The 19,536-nt window shown below is 39.7% G+C and overlaps 1 protein-coding gene and 1 non-coding gene across 3 annotated transcripts in view; one reads left to right on the top strand and one right to left on the bottom strand.

Moving 5' to 3' along the window:
- TPK1 (thiamin pyrophosphokinase 1) overlaps positions 1 to 19,536 on the bottom strand; it is a 343,412-nt gene that overhangs the window by 69,071 nt on the left and 254,805 nt on the right. For both annotated transcript variants that reach the window (XM_032305883.1, XM_032305882.1), the window contains exon 8: positions 18,059 to 18,170. In XM_032305883.1, coding sequence (XP_032161774.1) covers positions 18,059 to 18,170 — 112 coding nt within the window. The remainder of the gene's footprint in view (positions 1 to 18,058; positions 18,171 to 19,536) is intronic.
- Positions 14,294 to 14,441, top strand: LOC116569709. The gene has a single exon (XR_004277149.1). It is a non-coding gene; the product is annotated as a U4 spliceosomal RNA (small nuclear RNA).

The raw sequence follows: 19,536 nt of genomic DNA, 5'->3' as shown, positions 1-19,536 counted from the left end.
CAATCCAACTGAAAGTTCACATTCGGCAAATACTTGCTCATTGCTTACTCTGTGCAGGAACCATGCTAAGTGTTCAAGACACAGTAGAGAATTAGCCAGGCAACAGTCCGTGCTCTCATGAAGCTTAACTTTTGTGAGGGGAAGAGACAGACAGCAATAATTTAATGAGATGGTCTCAAACAGGGATGGTTACACTGAGGAAAACTGAACAGGGCGAGTGCTGGAGTGCTTGGTAGGGGAGGGCAGGGATGCTAGTTTAGATCTGCGTAGCTGGTAAGAGTCTCCATAAAGAAACAACACCCAAGCTGACACCTTTATTACGCTACGTGGGAGGGCCACGGAAGATACGAGGAATATGGAAACATGGGAAATACGGGAAAGCAAGTCCAAAGAACCCAAGACAGGAACTATCTGATGAAGGTCAGATCCTAGAGCAGGACAAGCAGCACAGAGAGGAGCAAGGTGTTTACTCTAAATGTGAGGACAAGTCATTAAAAGTCTGGGTGGAGATACACATTTGAGAAGCAATGGATTTAGACCTATTTAAAGCTATCAGTTGTGATTAGATCATTAAGCTGACAGATAGAAGGGGACTCAGAAGCACACCAAGCAGAGAGGGGCATTTTCTTAATGAGAAATGAAGCTGGCAAAATAAAGCAGTTGACTTCTAGGTAACAAACTTGTCTTCAGTTTGTTTGGCTATACTGACAGGGCAGTGTTACCCCACCCCACCCCCAGATCGTTTAGGTCCAAGTATAATAGGGAGGTACTACTAGCATTTTCTTCTTCTATTCATACCTTCTTCATTAAAAAAATATGTTCACTGGTAAAATAGAAAACACAGCTAACTGCAAAATTTCAGCTGTGACAATCTAAATAATCTGTGATTGCCGTGAGCATTAATGGTAAATCGGTAACAGCCCTGTGCAGGGTACGAGGCGCCAAGAGCTGGTGTAAGTACATCCAGGACCCAAAACCCTGAACCTCATCCAGAGGTGTCCTCTCAGGCTAGGAAAGCACACCAAAACTGCCAGCGAGACACTATTTTACAAGTGACCTCTAGGGGCGCCGAGGTGGCTCGGTGGTTGGGTATCTGCTGTCATCTCCCAGGGTCCTGGGATGGAGACCAGCGTGGGGCTCCCTGCTCCCTCTCTCTCTGCCCACCGCTCTTCCTGCTTGTACTCTCTCTCTCCATGTCAAATAAATAAAATCTTGAGAAAAAAAGAGTGACTTTAACCTGCTTTAGGGATTTTTTTTGGATCAAAATCATTAGTACTTACATTGTACTTACATTAATACTTAGTACTTACATTAGTACTTACACAAGCTAAGCTCTCTGCTAAGCAGGGAGCCCAAGGCGGGGCTTGGTCCCAAGACCCTGGGATTATGACTGGAGCCGAAGGTAGAGGCTTTAACCCAGAGCCATCCAGGTGCCCCCAGAAGTTATTTATTTTAACACCCTCTCCTGGATAGGTATTTTAAACTTTCTAAATCAATCTTACACCGAGTGCTTTACCTGCTGATGCTGATGCCGATGCTGGTAGATTCACACCACATATGATTAGTGCCTTCACCCGGCAGTGTCTTCGCCTTAATACCGAATACCACACTCCCCATTTGGATCTCTGATTCTGGTTTTGAAGTTGGAGCTAAATACACTTCTCCTAAAGCCCCCCACCCCCACTCTGGAGTCCACCTTCTAGCCTCCCCAGGGATGGCACCTGCACTCCATACCCCCGTCTCTGCCATTTCTCCCAATGGTAATTTCTCCCCGGATCTCTGCAGTTTCTCAGCTCCCTCTGATTTTCAACATAGACAGACTTCTTTTACATCTTGGACATAAAGGCTTAGTAACAAAACTCCATACCTATAGCTTTTCTGGAATCACTGATGAACGTCTTTTACGAAGGTTAATCTCTGGCACATCTCTGCCACAACAGCACATCTCTGGCCGTTGTGCTCTCAGTGTGCACTCAAAACTCCTTTCTAATCACTTTAAGAAACAGAAATCTGGCTTCCATCCCTACTAGGCTGCTACTATTCTGCATTTTCAAGAGTGACCAGATTATTCCTTCAGTGAAATCCAGCAGTTTCTCTCTTTTGCATACAATCCTATTCATTATTCCCTCTCTAACTGATGGTGTCTTTTTCAGATAACCTACACAGTCCTTTCCTCTTCCGTCCTTGCTCACTGTTCCTCCTTTGCCTTTTTTTCCAGAATCCACTATTTCTTACCAAGTTGTAAATCCGCTTGTTTCCGACACTAAGTAACCACTTCATTACTTGCAGTTGACAATACTAGAGAAATGTGGAAGGTCTGAATATGAGAAAGACAGAGCAACTTTGATAAGGACTCCTGTTATTAATCAGGTCATTTAAACATCCAATGTTAAGGATTTTACTAAATAGGACAGGAACAAAACCTAAGGGGTCCATAAACGAAAGACATAGACAATCTAGTTAAGTGGATAAAATAAAGATACAAAATAGCTGGAACAAACATGAATGCACTTTTTACATTTACATGATGCCATAAGAGCACCTATAGGACACAGTAAAGCAGAGTTAGGAGTTCCTTGTTTCCCTCTTTTTGCAAAGCAAATCTTGTAAGTTTTATGAATAGACACACAATGAGAGAACCATTTTCATCTGCCTTTGTTTTTATAACAATACTTGTTCTCAAATTATAGTTTTATATGATTTTCAACATCTGGAAAGGGAACCAGGGGCATTTCAGTCGGTTAAGCGGATTTCAGCTCTGGTCAAATCTCAGGCTTGTGAGCTCACACCTCCATCAGGCTCTGCACTCGGGGCTGGAGCGGGGGGGAGTCTGCTTGAGATTCCTGTGTGCTCTCTCTAAAATAAATAAATAAGTCTTTAAAAAATGGAGGCAGAAAAACCAAACAAAATGAAATGTTTTAGACCTTGCCTTATGCTCACAGCAGTAAAGAAATGGACAAGAGAAGTCATCTAGGGAAACAGTGAGTTCCTTTAAAATCCCCAGTAACATGAGATTTCTAAATTCAGGCCTCCGCGGACCATCCCCAGGTAGGTCCCAATCCAACACACACTGGCTTACACTCAGTAATGGTCTCTGGTTTTAATCGCATTCTGAATGGCATCACTTTAAGCCTTACCAACTTCTGGCAGAATTTATGGCTATTTTCACCATTGAAATTCAGCATCTCCTTTACTATCCTAATTGTTTCAAAGGTTTATGATAAAGAACTCTCGCTTCAACATTTTTCACTATAGTGCAGTTGACTCTGTTAAAAATTCATGTGGAGAAAATGCACATGTTAATTTAAACAAGGTTGCTAATGACATAAAACATGCAAGGCACTATTCTAGCCTACTAAGAGGCATCGCAGGTAACAGGCACCAAATCCTTGAGGCAAATGCATTCTAGTAAAGGGAGTAAGAAATGTGCACAAAGATGCTCACAGGTAAACACACAAAGGGCTGCACAGCTCACTTCTAGAATTCAAAGGAAAGAGAAATCACATTCAGTAGGAAATCTTCACGAAGGTCATGATTTGAAGTGGCCCTTGGAGATGAGTAAGATCAGTGGGAGGCAGGGGAAGATGTTCAAGGGAGAACACACACTGAGAACACCGGGGGACGGGCTCAAGTCTTGGGGAGAAGGCATGTGCACTGGACCTCAAATGCCTGTCACACGCATTCAGGAGGAAAGAACAAGAGTACAATTCTGCGAGTGAGAGTGAAGGAGACGAATGCTACGGGTGACAGAGACCGAGAGGATTTCGTTCAAAGTCGCTCATTTTAAACAAAAGAGAACTGAAAACTTGGGGTGGATGAGGGCAGTGCTCATATTTATATCAGAATCACAGCAGAACCAGGATGAGAACGAGGCCCGCATCACTGTTGTTACTCACTTTGTCCTACAAGCACGAACCAGATTTCCCCCTGTGAGTAACTATCCCCACCTTCTATAAGGGGTGAAAGTTATTTAAGTAATTCACACAGTAATTAGTAATTAGTGTGTACCAGGCAAGGCTGTAAGAAACAAAACTTCTTTACCCCTGCCTATCCCGTATCAGCCTTTGGCGGATACAGGTCAACTGAAAACACCACAGGGGTAAATTTGTATTTTTCTTAATTACATGTCACACTTAAACTGCCACTAAGACAGTGCAAATAATTTTTTTAATGGCTAAAAATAAAAGTTGGCTATCAGTGTAGCTGGCCAAAAAAAAAAAAAAAAAAAAAAAATCAGAAAGTGTTCTTGCTTGGGTAATTTTTTTTTTCCTAAGCACATTCTTTACCACATACATACATAACACACACAGAAGGAAAACCAGATTTGGGGACAGATAGTCGAGAGAAACAGGTTGTTGTTAATTTGCAATTAAATGGGTCTAGAAAGCAGATAAGTCAAAAAGACCAATGAAATTTGCCCAAAGTGATCCTTGCAATTAAGCTTCTGAGAAGGGAGCCAAAGTGTGGCGAGGGCACCAGGGCTTCTGAGCGGCAGCAATAGCAATACTGCTACCTGAACTTTATCAGAGAACAATTTACTGACTGGAGCCAGAGGTCCAACTCTGTCTCAGTGCAGATGAGGAACAGTAATTATTTCCCATTCGTGGCTTCACTGTAAACTTCTGAAGAGTGAGAACCTTCAGCCGGAGACTATGAACTCTACTGATGCCACAGGATGTACTCCTCTGTGAAGTTCAAAGCCCTGTCACACAGTGCATCACGTGCCAGGAAATCTCTGCGAGATGGGCCCACACAGCGCAACATCAGCCCTGACACAACTTTTATGGCTGCAAACATCTCCTGTTTCTCCGATTACTGCTTCTTCTAACTGCCAGCACACAGGGAACCGAGGAGATGGAGGTCTCCCTGAAAATCTAAGTTGTTGGCATTTTTAATCTGGACCCCTCCATTTCTCTGTGGCTTCAGCAGCCCGTGTTTGAACTGAAGAAAGTCTTGACATATATGAAACCTCCGGTGAGGGGTCCACATGGTGTCCCAATACCATGGAACCCCCTCATTTTAGAGTCAGAATCTGAACCCTACAGTTCTCTTTCCTCCAAATGATTCACTGAAGTAAACAGGTACATGTTTCTGCTCACTTTCAGGGAAACTCAAGGTACAAACTATATAGAAATAAGGTAAGTTGTATGTTCTATAATAATCTCCAGAGACTTGCTTTGTCGAGAGGTTTAAAGCTTTTTTTGGCTGGTTTTAAATCTCAGAGCCAGAGGATTTCTACCCTCTCTTGGTAATTCCATCCTACTCTCCTCTCTGGAAGAGGAAAGAAGACTACAGGGGAGTTCCCTGATGTGTAATTAAGTTTGAGAACTTACCTCCTGTCTCTGTAATTTGTACCTTGAGTTTCCCTTGAACTACAGCCAAAAAAAAGTAAATATTTCTTCACAAACTTTATTTGGGATACACAGTTATATAGAAAAGCTCTTTTGTGTGGAGGCTTCTATTTTAGTCTGCATACTGGACAGTTCCCCCGGTTTGATCTCTCTTCTTCTAATTTAAGCCTAGTATTCTCCAAATACTTTCCACTTTTTCACAATTTGGCCTCCAAGCAATCTGGAGGACAGAGTGGCAGCTCGCTGCTGAGAAAACGGCATGTAGCCTAACCCTCCTGCAACTACGGCCTCCTGCCCTTTTATCACTGTTCTTTCTTCTTCATCCTTGAAGCTGTAGACACTCCAAAATTCTGTTTTAAACATTCATCCTCCTTTGTGAACGCGAAATAAATTTTTTTCCCCCTTGAATCTTTATTACAAGTATCTTGAGAACCATGGTGACTGACATTTGGGTTATAATCACCCCAAAAATCATATCACAGTGAGCATAAATTACACCTGAATTACTCACTCTGCAAAGCTGTGTGGGTTCTACCGTGTGACTTGGGTCTTACCGAGTGGAAAGGAGTGCCTTAGGTGGGGCTTGCAACATGACTGTAATTGCTAAGGTGTTAATGTCTATCTCCTTTGTCTTTGATGTTGCCCAATTTCAAGGAAAATTCCACTTTCATTTGGAAAAAGGATTCTGAGATCCTTTTAAAGCTTTTAAAAATAGTTATGTAAATCACCAGTGGTGCATCCGTCCTATGCGCACAGAGGACTCAGGAAATATGAACTTGGACAATTCATTTAACATCCTGTGACTCAGTCTCCTCATCTATAAAATGGGGACAATAATACTCTGCATTAAGAAGAGGGTTGATGTTGAATCTGAACGACAGTGAGTGTAGAGAAAAGAGAGATGGGAAATATGAAGGTGCCATTCACAACGCAGAGTAGGATTATTTGGACTCAGTAGAAAATTACACCCTGTGAGCTATTCCCACAGTAAAAGTTTATTCACCCGCACCCCTTGATTCTTTCTCTACAATTCGTGTAATGACCAAAAGTTATTGCTTTCTTGTCTCAGTATATTAGCTGGATGGTTGAATGCCCAGAGCACACATCTGAATCAGCACAAAAGTGCAACCTGGAGGAGGGGAAATAGAAGGGGACTCTTGAGCTTACACCGAAGTCATTCCCATCCGTCAACCTGCCCACATAAATACTAGGAAATCAACTCATTTAAAAACTGGGGAGGCAAACCTGACTTATAATAGTGTTCTTGAACGCAGGTCAGTGAAAAATTGGTCTGCTCGCAAGTTCCCATTTGTCATATTCCCTACAAATGCACGTTAATTGTTTTCATATTTAAATGCCCAGAATCAACCATAATAAATGTGTGTTGTCAGGCTGTAGGGAGTTTTCTAAAAACAAAACAGGATGATTATGGCATACAGTAAATTATTGTTGGTTCCTTGTGCTCTCAGCAGAATCACAAAAGGGCAAGGCCTTAAGAGAAGAAAAATCATTCATGTCTGGTTCAAATCCTACAACACAGAAAATAGAACTGAAGCTGAGTTAATGAAATATATATTTAACACAAGTTTGTAGTAGGCCATATGTTACTAGCTTTAAATGTCTGAAAATATAGTATTTGCTTACAAACAGAGTATTTGAAAATCCTTCTCAATGACACAGTCTAAAAATAATCTTGCCCCTCTTTGTACTAATAATATCTATTGCTTACCAACACCACCACTAACTTTGCCTCCTTCATAAAAGCCGGATCCTAGAGTTTCCCATGACTGTCATTTTGTGCAATGACTCCTCGGCACTAATATTCAGAACTTATCAAAAGTGGCAGTTTTGTGGTCTATAACCCTTGACTGGCCAAATCTAGGTACATGCTTAGAAAATCCAAACTTGTAATATCTCATGTTGCAAGCATGTGCGCATGGCACAGGTAGGTGTGTGTGTGTGTGTGTGTGTGTGTGTGTATGTAAGGGACAGAAATAACAAAGATAGTCGCATAAATAAACTAGTAATTTGATGGTGTTTATGTGTGCTCAGTGAGTTCATTAATATTTACTTAACCTTTAATGACCTTTAGAGCCCGGAGACTAGTAAAATGTGGCTATAAAAGCAATATAAGGAAGAGTCAAATTTTCTGCCTTTTGTGTTTTCACCATCTTAATCACATATCAGTTTGTTGCTTTTATTTTTAAAGATTTACTTATTTATTTTAAGGGAGGAAGGAGAGAATCTCAAGCAGACTCTGCAAGCTAAGCACAAAGCCCAACATGGGGCTCTATCTCACGCCTCAGAGTTCACGACCTGAACCAAAATCAAGAGTCAGACACTCAAAAACCTGAGCCACACAGGTGCCCCTTTTGCCTAATTTTGGTAGAAACTATCAGTTTCTCATGTAAGTCGAGCTTCAAAGGCTAAACAAAGTAAGAAATATAAAAAGGATTTTAAAAGAGGAATATGTCTAATAAGAGACAGCTTACAACCCTCCAGCCGAATGGAGCTCCTGGCTCTGGCAAGCCTGACTTCCTGCGTGGCTCTCACCGATCAGAGTACATACTTGGCTAAACCTGACGACAGTCCTTGGAGAACAGAAACCAGACGGATGTAAATTATTACTCTCGTTCCTCTCCTTTGTGGACACCAAATAAATCGTGCTCACATAATTTGTTTTGTTTTTATTTTATCTTGAGTCTTTATCACAAGTTATCTGAGGCCAGATGAATGGCAATACTGAAATTCAGTTTCTCGATGGCAATATAAGTAAGTCTTCACATGTTAGTTTTTTTCGGGATAACTATAAAGATTCAATGATGTAATAACTGTATTCAGTAATATTATTTCAGAAAATTACTTAATTCACTGAGTACAAAACCTGATATGGGAGGCTGAATAACACTTCACCTCCCCACCCCCCCCACCACTCCACCAAATGTCTACACTGGAATCCATGGAGCCTGTGAATAAATCACTTATATGGTCGGAGGAGTTTTGCAAGATGTGATTAGTCAAAATTCTGAGATGGGTTTATCCTGAGCCATTCAGCATCATCACAAATCCCTTAAATGCAGGCAGCTATAGAGTCAGTGTTGGAGGAAGAGATATAACAATGGAAGTAGAGGTGAGAGAGAGATTTGACGATGCTACGCTGCTAGCCTTGAAGACAGTGGAAGGAATCACTGTCAAGAAATGAGGGCAGCCTCTGGAAGCTGGAAATGGTGAGGAGAGGATTCTCCCCTGGAGCTTCCAGGAGGAGAACAGCTCTGTCAGAACCTTGATTTTTGTTTTTTAAGACCCATATAGGACTCTGGCCTCCAGAACTATAAGACAGTGGATGCACTGCTTAGGCCAGTAGTTTGTGGTAATTTGTTACAGCAGCAATTTGAAACTGATACATCTGGAAACTTGCACCATGAAAAATTTAACCAATGTGGTCACTTTTTAATCTATGAAACATCACATACTTTAGGTTTATCTATCTTTCAATATATCTATATCTGTTACCAAACACCAAAATTTCCTGCAGTGCTAGTAAGGAGATCAGGAGGCGAAAGTTCTGTGCCACGAGTTGAGACACCTGAGTTTTAGGTCTGGTCTGGCTTCAGAAAGCTGTGTGGTTTGTGCAGTCATTTTTATTTATTTACTTATTTTAGGAAGTCATTTTTATGCAATCTGAAGAGAAACCAGAGTATAGGAAGTCATTTTTAGATATAAGTTATTTCACTTGAAAATCATAGGTCTCAACAACCAATGACATTATTGTGATACTATCATTCTGACATTATGATATTATAATTATTCTAGAATCTAAGTAAAGGAGATAACATTCACAAAGTCCAGCCCACACATCATAGAAATTGTCATTTGCTGGCATATTATATAGAATGCATTAAAAAAAATCAAGATGTAGTATCAACAAGATTTCTTTTCCTAATACATTCTATTAATAAAGAAAGTAATATTCTGCTATTCCCATAATGTAGTCCAAAGCATAAGAAATCACTCAGTGCAGCCTAAAGTAATGAAACTGGTACGCACTATTACATTTTAAAGTTTTACCAAATACTTGGAAATATTTAGTACTCTATGAATAGAAATGTAAGGCCTCCTTGAAAAACCTCTGTGAAAATACTTATTTGCAATTACGATCCTAAATTATGTAAATAATATAAATGTAATATTATAGGTATGACTATTGTGGAAAACAAATCTTTCACCCATGCATCACACACTTGAATTTACATAAATTTGTAAGAGAATTTTTTATTTCTGAGGTTTGAAAAGATTCTTAGTGGAAAATTATTAATGAAGAAAGATCAATCCTGGAATTTATAGCTAGCATTTCCCATTTATAAATAAAAATGAGTTATGAAAACATTAATGACTTTTCTAAATTAATCATAAAAAGCCACGGAGACTCTAAGTCATTGATGACTAACTAAATACAAAAGGGGGAAAATTTCTCCTGCCCATGTGTTGAGATGCATGATTTTTAAAAGAACACTTACAGGATACTGTATATAATTTTTGTGTAAATGCAACTTTTCCCCCATAAAGTCGTGTTTGCTTCAACGTTCAGTGATCTTTATCCTCAGAAGGGCCAGCCAGCCCCAGCTGTTTTTTAATTAGAAACAAGATGGCCCTGTTGGTCTCCTCCCCTCCCCTCTCCTCTTTGTGGCAGTGAGCAGACAAGAGGGGGCCGAGGTGCAAGGCACCACCTGTCTTTGGGCCAGAACATATGCCAGGTATCTCCTGCAACCAGAGTTACCACTGTGCTTTGTCCTTCCCAAATCTGCATCCTGCCTGCTAGACCTACTTCCCTTGTGTCTTGCTTTGGTTGCCTTGGCTGACTTCCCTGGGGTTTCTCTCTTGAATACCTAGACTTCAAGGGTAGGTAGCACTATTATCCTGACACTAAAACCAGTCAAAGACATCACAAAGCAAAACAAAACAAAATCCTACCAAACAATTTATTATAGGATATGCATACAAAAGCCCTCAACAAAATAGAAAACAGAAACCATCAATATATAAAAAACTGTACATCATGACCAGGTGAGGTCTGTCCCAAGGAAGCAAGTTTGGTTTAACATCTGTGATTAAATTAATGTAATATACTATCTCAATAGAATTTTTTTAAAAACCACAAAAATCACACGATCATCTCAATAGACAAAATTTTAAAAAGCAAAATCCATGCTATTTTATGATAAAAAACACTCAACAAACTATGACTGGAATGGAATTTCCTCAATGTGATAAGGGACATCTATGAAAGACCAAAAGTTAGCATCATATAGTGAAAGGCTGGATGCTTTCCATCCAAAATCAGTAACAGGACAAGGATGTTCACACTCGCTGCTTTCAGTATTATTTAAATATTTAATATTGTACTCGAGGTTCTAGTCAGGACAATTTAGCAAGAAAAAGAAACAAAAGAATCCACATCCATTTGCAAGAGTCCATGATCTTGAATATTAAAAAAATCCCAAGAAATCCTCTAAAACACCATTAGTACTAATAAATGAATGCAGCAAGACTGCAGGATATAAGATCAATTTATACAAAATTCAATTTTATTTCTATATACTTGCAAAGAATAACCTAAAAATGAAATTAAGAAGAGAATTCCATCCATGATAGGATTAAAAGAATACAATATTTTGAAACCAATTTAACAAAAAAAAAAAAAAAAAAGGTAAAAAACTTCATGAAAATAGCAAGATTTTGTTGAAAGAAATTAAAGATCTAAATGAAAGTACCCCAGGTTCATGGGTTGGAAGACTTAACATTGGTGTAAATGGATTTACTTCTTAAACCGATCCACTGAATCAACACAGTCCTTATCAGAATCCTAGCTGACTTCTTAGAAGTTAATAAATTAAACAAAGTATATAAACAAATTATGTCTATTGATAATTAAGCTCTGTGCTATTTGCTCTACCATATTTTATCAACTCTAACATGTACATTTCCCCCTCATCTCTGCAATTATAATTAGTATTTTTTTCCTCAGTGAACATAAAATAAAAATGTATCCTATAATCGTTGACATCTCAAATGTGATGAAATAGGCATTTCACCTATTTGTAAACTCAAGAAAATGGTCTTGGTTGGGAAACGTTCACTAACAGCTTCCTTGGGAGGGTGACAGAGGCAAAAAAAAAAAAAAAGCCATCCTGATTATCACCTTTGATCTCTAATGCATGTGATTTATGTGAAAATTTTCGTATCTTCAATTCAAAGTGGGTCACAGGTTATCAAAGAATTAAGATACAAAAGAGACCTGGGTGCATGGGTGGCACAGTGGGTTAAGCATTCAATTCTTGTGGGCTCAGGTCAGGATCTCAGGATCCTGAGATTGAGCCCTACGATGGCAGCGCTCAGCACAGAGTCTGCTTTAAGGCTCTCTCTCCCTCTGCCCCTCCCCCACTGCACACTCAGTCTCTCTCTCAAATAAATAAATCTTTAAAAAGAAAAGGATACAACAGATACTGTCCTTGAATCACACAGGAAATACTGATGTCACAGATTTAGAGTGCTATTTTTCCAGCACTGGACTAGAAAAGCAGTTAAAAATAGTAATGTAGACACCTAAAAAATACAAAACATCTCGCACATCAGTGGCATTAGTTCACAAAAAGGTTATAACCTAAGTGGGCAGAGCTATTGTTGAACCATGACACCTATATGCCAAGAAATCCCAAACTGCTCTCTCTAGCACGGCCCTCTCCCCGCACTGCAGACTCACAACACTAACGGATCAGAATCACTCTGACATAATGGAATTAGGATTCAGGGTGCTTCTCACTGAAGCTGCATTATTACCCAGTGTAGTTTTAGAGATCCACAAGCTGTCCCCTTATGGCCTGGCACTTAAAAAATCCTCACAGAGAACTCTTGCAGAAAATCTTGGTACCTGTACACACTTAGTACAAATTATTTTCCATTGAGATGAAAAATCTTTTCAAATGGTTTTCTCTTAATTTCTTCCCTTCAAAAATATTTCACGTGGGTTAGATTTGAGTCTTTTTCAAGTTAGTGCTATGAAATTATTTCATTCTGTCATTTATTTCTATACTTTGAAAGGACATAAAAGAAGGAACAATGAATGCATGATTTCACTCTCAATTTGAGTGTTATAAATAAGAGGGCTGGGCAAACCGAAAGCAATTCCATTGGATATTTTCTTAGGCCAAAGTGTAAAGAACTTAAGAGCTCCGTCCCAGAGAATTTAATTTCTTCTTCCTAAGCTTTTTCATTTCTAGGTTTCCCCATACGTGTGCCTTCCTCTTGTTTTTTCCTTCTTTATCCAAAATTCATTTTAGTGATTTCTTTTTAACATCAACTTACCTTTGATGGAAAGTCTTTCATTTACTAATTGGAAATAAAGAAAAATAGCACTATAGACTTGAACTCCAATTTTGAGTGCAACAATCCCTAATGATGTGAATTTAGGCAAATTACTAGAACTACCATGTGTCCTCATCTGAAAAATCTGCAGAATCAATTAACTATACCACTTATCAGGGTGAAGGAAAACCAATTAGAATAAAAGAAAGGTTACACTTATGCATACGGTAATAAAACTTTAGGATATCAAAGAAAAATGAGGTCTAAAGGACAGAGTTAAAAATGATTATCAATACATAAGAGTTAGTTTGCTTAATTGCAGTTTCCTCAACAGCAAAAACAGAAACTCCAAAAGTATGGCCAAAAAGAGAATGAAAATAAGATTTTATTATCTATGTGGAGCTAAGCTGCTCATCAAGATGGTGGACAAAGAAAAGACATTTCCCGATATAAGTGCAGAGTCCTATTCATTCTTATCTTCTCCAACAGAACCTTGGTTTCACTCGGACCACCCCGTCTTCAGACACACACTGTGCACACCTAGCCTCTTTTGCCGAGGATGGCTGCTTAGTAGTTCTGGCCCCTGAGGCAAAAGACTGCCCCCTGAGGTGCAGATGGTGGAATCCCTAAAGCTTACGTTCCTGTTATGTGTGCTACCTGTCTTCTCTTACCCTTCCTTTCTCCCGATGTTGAATGGGGACCTGACTGGCCTGAGTTGCAACATCTTAAGAGTTTGAGGCAAAGGCTCAGACCCTGTAACTACTCACCTCTGTACTTTGTTATATGAGGGAAAAAGAAATTAAAGCTTTTTTCATTTTTTAAAAAGATTTTATTTATTTGACAGACAGAGATCACAAGGAGGCAGAGAGGCAGGCAGAGAGAGAAGAGGAAGCAGGCTCCCTGCAGAGCAGAGAGCCTGAGGTGGGGCTCGATCCCAGGACCCTGGGATCATGACCTGAGCGGAAGGCAGAGGCTTTAACCCACTGAGCTACCCAGGTGCCTCCCCCTTTTCTTGATTTAAAGAGAAATTAAAGCTTTTTTTGAAGCTCCTGTTTCAGTTAGTCATAACCAAACACATTCCTATTTGTTATGACTGAAGAAGAAAGAAAACTTAATTACCACCAAATATATGACTTTCTGAGAAAACCCAAGTGAATCTACACTCACATTTTTTAGGAACAATAAAAGAGGGATACCTGGGTGGGTTAGCCAGTTAAGGATCTGGCTCTTGGTTTCAGCTCAGGTCACAATCTCAGGGTCATGAGATGGAGCCCCACATGTGTGGAGCCTGCTTAAGATTCTCTCTCCCTCTTCCTCTGCTCCCGCCCCCAAAACAGTGAGAGCATTCAGCAATATATTGATGTAATGTACTTAAACCAATTTGATGTCTGTCTATATCCCACCAAGGAGCTCAGAGAATTGAAGTTTTTTTTTTTTAATTGAAGTTTTTAAAAGGTATAATTTACAGCATCAACACAAAATATAGGGTTCCTAGAAATAAATCTTATATAAGATGTATAGGATCTTTTGGACAAAAGTTTTACATTATTGAAAGCAGTTAAAAAGTTCTAAGTAAATGGAGACGGCAGTGGCAGTATCGTAGCCAATGAGGTTTATCCGAGGCGCGATTATTGCTAATTGAAAACTCAATCACATACAGGAATTTACTGTTGTATTCTCCCAATTTATCTATAAATGAAAAATAATTCCAGTAAAACTCACAATAGAACTGTGTGCATGACCCTTGTCAAGTTCACAACATTTGTGAAGATCAAAAAGCCAAGAATAACCATAAAACTCTGGAAGAAGAAAGCTGAGAGACTCCATTAGCCATATTTCAGGATTTATGATAAAGCCACTCAGAGCAGTGTGGGATGAGCATAGAAAGAAGTGTGTAAGCCAAGAGAAGACACTAGAAATTCAAGTTCTCCCCCTGTACATGAAAACTTTCGGTTGGAGAAAGTAAGATAAATGGTGCGAGGGCAACTCATCATCAGTGATGAGAAAAATCAGATCTGTAGCCCGTATCATACACAAAAATCAATTTCAGGTGCAAGAAAAGACCTAAAAATAAGACTAGAACTATATTGTGAGAACGTCTCTATGACTGGAGAATAGAAAGATGACTTAAGACAAAAACTACAAATCCCCAAGAAAAAGATGGATACATTTGACTTCCGTTAACTTACTAACCTCAGTGCATACAAAAATGCCATAAACAATTGGAAAAGGCAAAGTATAGCCAGGAAGTAGATAATCAGGGTCTGAAGAACCTCTAATAATAAGAAAAAACAAATAATCCAATGGCTAAATGGGCCAAAGAAAGTGATGCACAGAAAAAGAAACCAATGCTGCGCGGCTAGTAACTACAAAAAGATGCCTTCCCTCAGTCCAACCGGAGATAGTGATGAAGTATCACTGACATGTATCAGATCAGCAAAAATCTGATGAAACCTGACAATACCACGAACTGCGAGAGGACACAGAGCATGGGAGCTCTTGCATTCTCCTGGGTGAGTGGACAATGGCGTACCCGCTGCCAGAGCAATGTGGCAGACCCGGTAAAGGTGAAGACGCTTCTCCCCATGATGCAGCTGTTTTCCTCCCAAGGGAACAGAGCCTAGAGAAGCGCCAGCACCAGACCCACGACACAGAACGCTCACAGTGTACTGCTGGGAACTAAACTGTGGTCGAATCAGTAGCGTTAACACCAGCTGTCGAGTTTCACTTCTGCGTGACGGGTACAGAGGTACCTTTTCACAGTTATTTTAAAGACAGAACGTGATGAGAGATACTGCAAATTGAAACAGGTAAATCAGGCTCGTTTTCGAACTGCGGCATCACGTTTTGGAGGGGGTAAAGACTGGGGGAGAGCCAGCCTCCACTCCAGACCCCTCGAGGGAGATTTGGGTTTTTGCTTTTTGTTTTTTAAAGAAAGGCACGTGCAGCACCTCACTGGGAGATGCTCGTTCTCCTGCAAAGGGACCTTGAGTGTCTGGAGGTCCTAGTGGGAAATGCAGCTCTTATATCCTGACTGAAAAACGGTCCTCTGTCGGGGAAGGTCATCCACTATGGCCCAGCACGCAGCTTCGGGAGGGATGCACAAGGAGCCGCAGTGAGGGTGGAAGGGGGCACTTGACTAGTCAGCCACATCAGCCGAATCAACACTGGCGATCAGTGGGGTGACAGACATGGCCGCCAGATCACCCTCCTGTCCCTGAGGGAGATTTTGATAGGTTTCCCTAGGAGCACCTGCATATTCTCCTTGACCTAAGAAGCGATCAGCACCTGGCTGAGTTACTGCACCTCCTTTCTCCTTCCCGGGCCAACCTGTCACTTCATGGGTGTGACTGACAAGCTGACATTGACCTTAGGGCTCTGCTTTCACAACGACAGCGAGTGAAGCAGGGATCCTGCCCTCTCAGTGGAAGAAATCTAGACACTGCTTTTCAAGTTGACATTGCTTCATTTCCCAGCTGTTACTACTACTTTTTAGTGACACAATATTACCTATCACGAGACCCCCTTAGGTAGAACTCTCACCACAGAAAACTGATGAAACATTGTATCTCAATTCTCTGGCTTTGCCTACTCTATTAAGTTGCTAGTTACATATTTTACATAAAATTGCAGGGGAAAATACTTTTTTCAAAAGTCAAAGCAATCCGTAAATATATTAATAATAGTACGTAGCATTTCTGTAGGAATGAAACAGTCATCACCGACAGTAAGATTAAACACCACATCATGCCCAAGGGCCCCTTCCCAGGGTCAACTTTATTATACAATTAGAATTAGGACATGCGTATTACGTGGGACACAGAGGATCAGAGGATGTTCTAACGAGCCCGGAAGCAGCCTGGGTAATACTCCAAGTCTTCCCCATCGTCGTCAGGGGAAGGAAGCAGGGCCACGCCTGGACTGGCAACCCTCCTCCCTGCTCAGTGCCCCTCCGGTCTTGGTGCCAGCCCTGGGAAGTGAGGTCCCTGGCACATCCAGAAGGACGTCACCAGTGTCGAGACTGGGTCCCAGGAACAAATGGAACTCCAAAGAGTACAATTGTTTTAGGTTGGAAATGTTTTCAAAAAAAGTTTCTAACAGGAGCTCATGTCAGTTTCAGCTAAACAGCTTCAAAGCCTGTCACATTTCTGTGCACTAGAGCAGATCTGTCTCACCGTCCTTTCAAATTCTGATGAGCTCTCCAGACATCTACCTCAAAATATCTCTAGTTTTCCCTAATTGTTTCAGGACTGGTTCATAGAAAAGTCTTTTAAAATATCTTTTTATCTTCAAATTACTTACTTCTTGAAATATTTATTTCCTTGTGGGAACCTAAGAGTTTTACATGTTACAAAAGAATGACGTGGTTCCGTAATTTGGTTTTTATAACAGTAGAGGAAAGTGGTCAATCAGGAGACAATCCCTTTGACATTCAACCAAAGCTCTTTGACTAAATTATTATTATTCTTAAAGAGACTAGAGCTGACCTATTTCACAAGCCTGATGGTGTATTGTGGAATCAGCATTTATTTCATGAAAATACCCACCTCAATTTTTGTTCCTTTCAAATCAGACAGTTTTAGTATAACTAGGACCTATTACAGTTAGTAAGCACTGGGAAACATTTTAAAATAGTAAAAGCAGCTAATCTCAATCTCAGAGGTTTGACTATGAAAAGAACTTGCTACTTTAGTTAGAATAGCGGCTTCTCTAGAAATGTAAAGAAGGTTTCAAGAACACAAAATCTTGAAGAAGGTTAGACAAAGAATTCGTAGATTCAACACCAGAAGTATAGTCCATATGAAAAAAAATAAATCAGACTTCATCAAAATTAAATTAATGAATTTAGTTAATTTTCCAGTCATGTATCTGATAAAGGACTTGACTCTGGGATATACTAGGAAATCTTACAACTCAAACTAAAAAGGGAAACAATACAATTAAAATATAAGCAAAAGATCTGAAGACATCACTCCAAAGAAAATATACTAATACCCATAAGCACATGAAAGGGTGTTTGACATCATAAGTCACTGGTCGGGGGAGCAAATAAAACCATAAGATACCACCGCATATCCACTAAGATGTGTCAAAACAAAAAGACAGTAACAGCTGGTGAGGCTGTGGGAGAAACTGGAGGCCTCACACATCACTGGTAGGAATGCAAAATGGTGCAGCTCCTTTGGAAGATAGCCTGGCAGTTCACAGAAAGGTTAAACACAGACTACCTTTGACCTAACAGCCGATATATATATATATAGATATATAGATATATATACACACACACATACACACTTTTTCTTTTAAAGAAAGAAAACCTCCCTTTGTGCAAGGGTTTTACTTACTGAGGTTCCACTTTAGGCCTGTTGTCGTAACATGATTGCAAGACTGTCCAACAGGAATAAGGCCGCACCAATCACCTTCCATTCCGGTATCTACATGCATTTTGTGCTTTCCCTGAAGTAGAGAAGGAATGACAATCAGCAGAGGGAAGAGAAAGGACAGGACATCAATGTCACTGAAGATCTGGGCCTCTGCACCAGATGCCATCCCAGAACTTCACGGGGTTATCACACTTAATCCTAATAACAAATTTAAGTAGTACATCCCAAATAATCCCAGGAACGTCCACCTGACTTAATCCTAGCCACAATTTTACAAGGTAGTTTATTGTTAGTTGTAACTTTCACACATGAGAAAATTGCAGTTTGCCGAAATTACATGTGTCCAGGACCACACAGATAACAAGGGGGCAAAATCAGGACTCCCAGCTATACTTGCTCGTTCTAAAGATTAAACCGATTCCACATGCTAGGGTTTTAATCAAACACTTGCTTAAGTGTAAATAAAACATTTCTCCCTAAGTAAAATCTCTACTTTATCTTATAAGTGGACTTCTAGCTTTCAGAATTCAATGTCAGTCCTGCTAATGGTTAATCTGCTTCCTATGTCCATGGCTACTCTAGAGGATGCTCAGTTCTCAGTGAGAACCTCTACTGGGAAATAGTATCTACCTTGAGGAATGAGTATGCTTCTCCCATCTGGATTATGAAAACTGATATAATTTACTATGTTATCAAGTTTTCAGTTTATAAGCAGGTTAACATTAAATGTAATGTTTAATCAAGGCTACAGCATTTGCTTTTAAATAAAATACTTGGAAATTTCCTCTTCTTCTACAAAGTAATGACTTTCCATTACTTTTCTATTCTATTCATTATCCTCAGAATATATGGTCTTTATAGAAAGATACCTCAAGTCCTTATGGGGAAAATGCCAAGGCACACATCTATTCAATAATGACACAGAAAAGAGATTTTCCATAATTCATGTAACTCTGAGGGGATAAAGATGTTCTTTATTTTAATAAAATATTATTTGAAAGCTTAATATATGACACATTACCAGAGTAAGGTACTTATGCCACCTTTTACAGGATTTTATTCCAAGTATGCCTTTTGTATTATGTTATGGGCTCTGGGAACCTACTCTGCTCCACAGAAGACCTCAGCGTATAAGTAGGCTTTGTCTTTAGTCAATGGATTGCTTTTATTAGGAAAACAGCTCTCTAAATTACTTATCAGTTCTTGAAATGTAACACAAGTTCATATAGATCTCTACTACCTATACAACTCATAAATATGCATTTCTATTTGAACACTCAGTCAGAAGGCATAAATTCAATTAAGAGTGCTTAAATATATTCAAACACAAAGACCATTTAAAGAAAATATAAAATATATCTGAACTTGATGCCCATGACGGGAAGAAAAGATGGGGAACACAGGTAGACAAACACCAAGCGATGGATTAGACACACTTG

This window comes from Mustela erminea, chromosome 11, assembly GCF_009829155.1.
Source record: "Mustela erminea isolate mMusErm1 chromosome 11, mMusErm1.Pri, whole genome shotgun sequence".
NCBI classification, from domain to species: Eukaryota; Metazoa; Chordata; class Mammalia; order Carnivora; family Mustelidae; genus Mustela; species Mustela erminea.
Note: the sequence above shows the minus strand (reverse complement) of the source record. Positions and strands in the feature narration are given on the sequence as shown.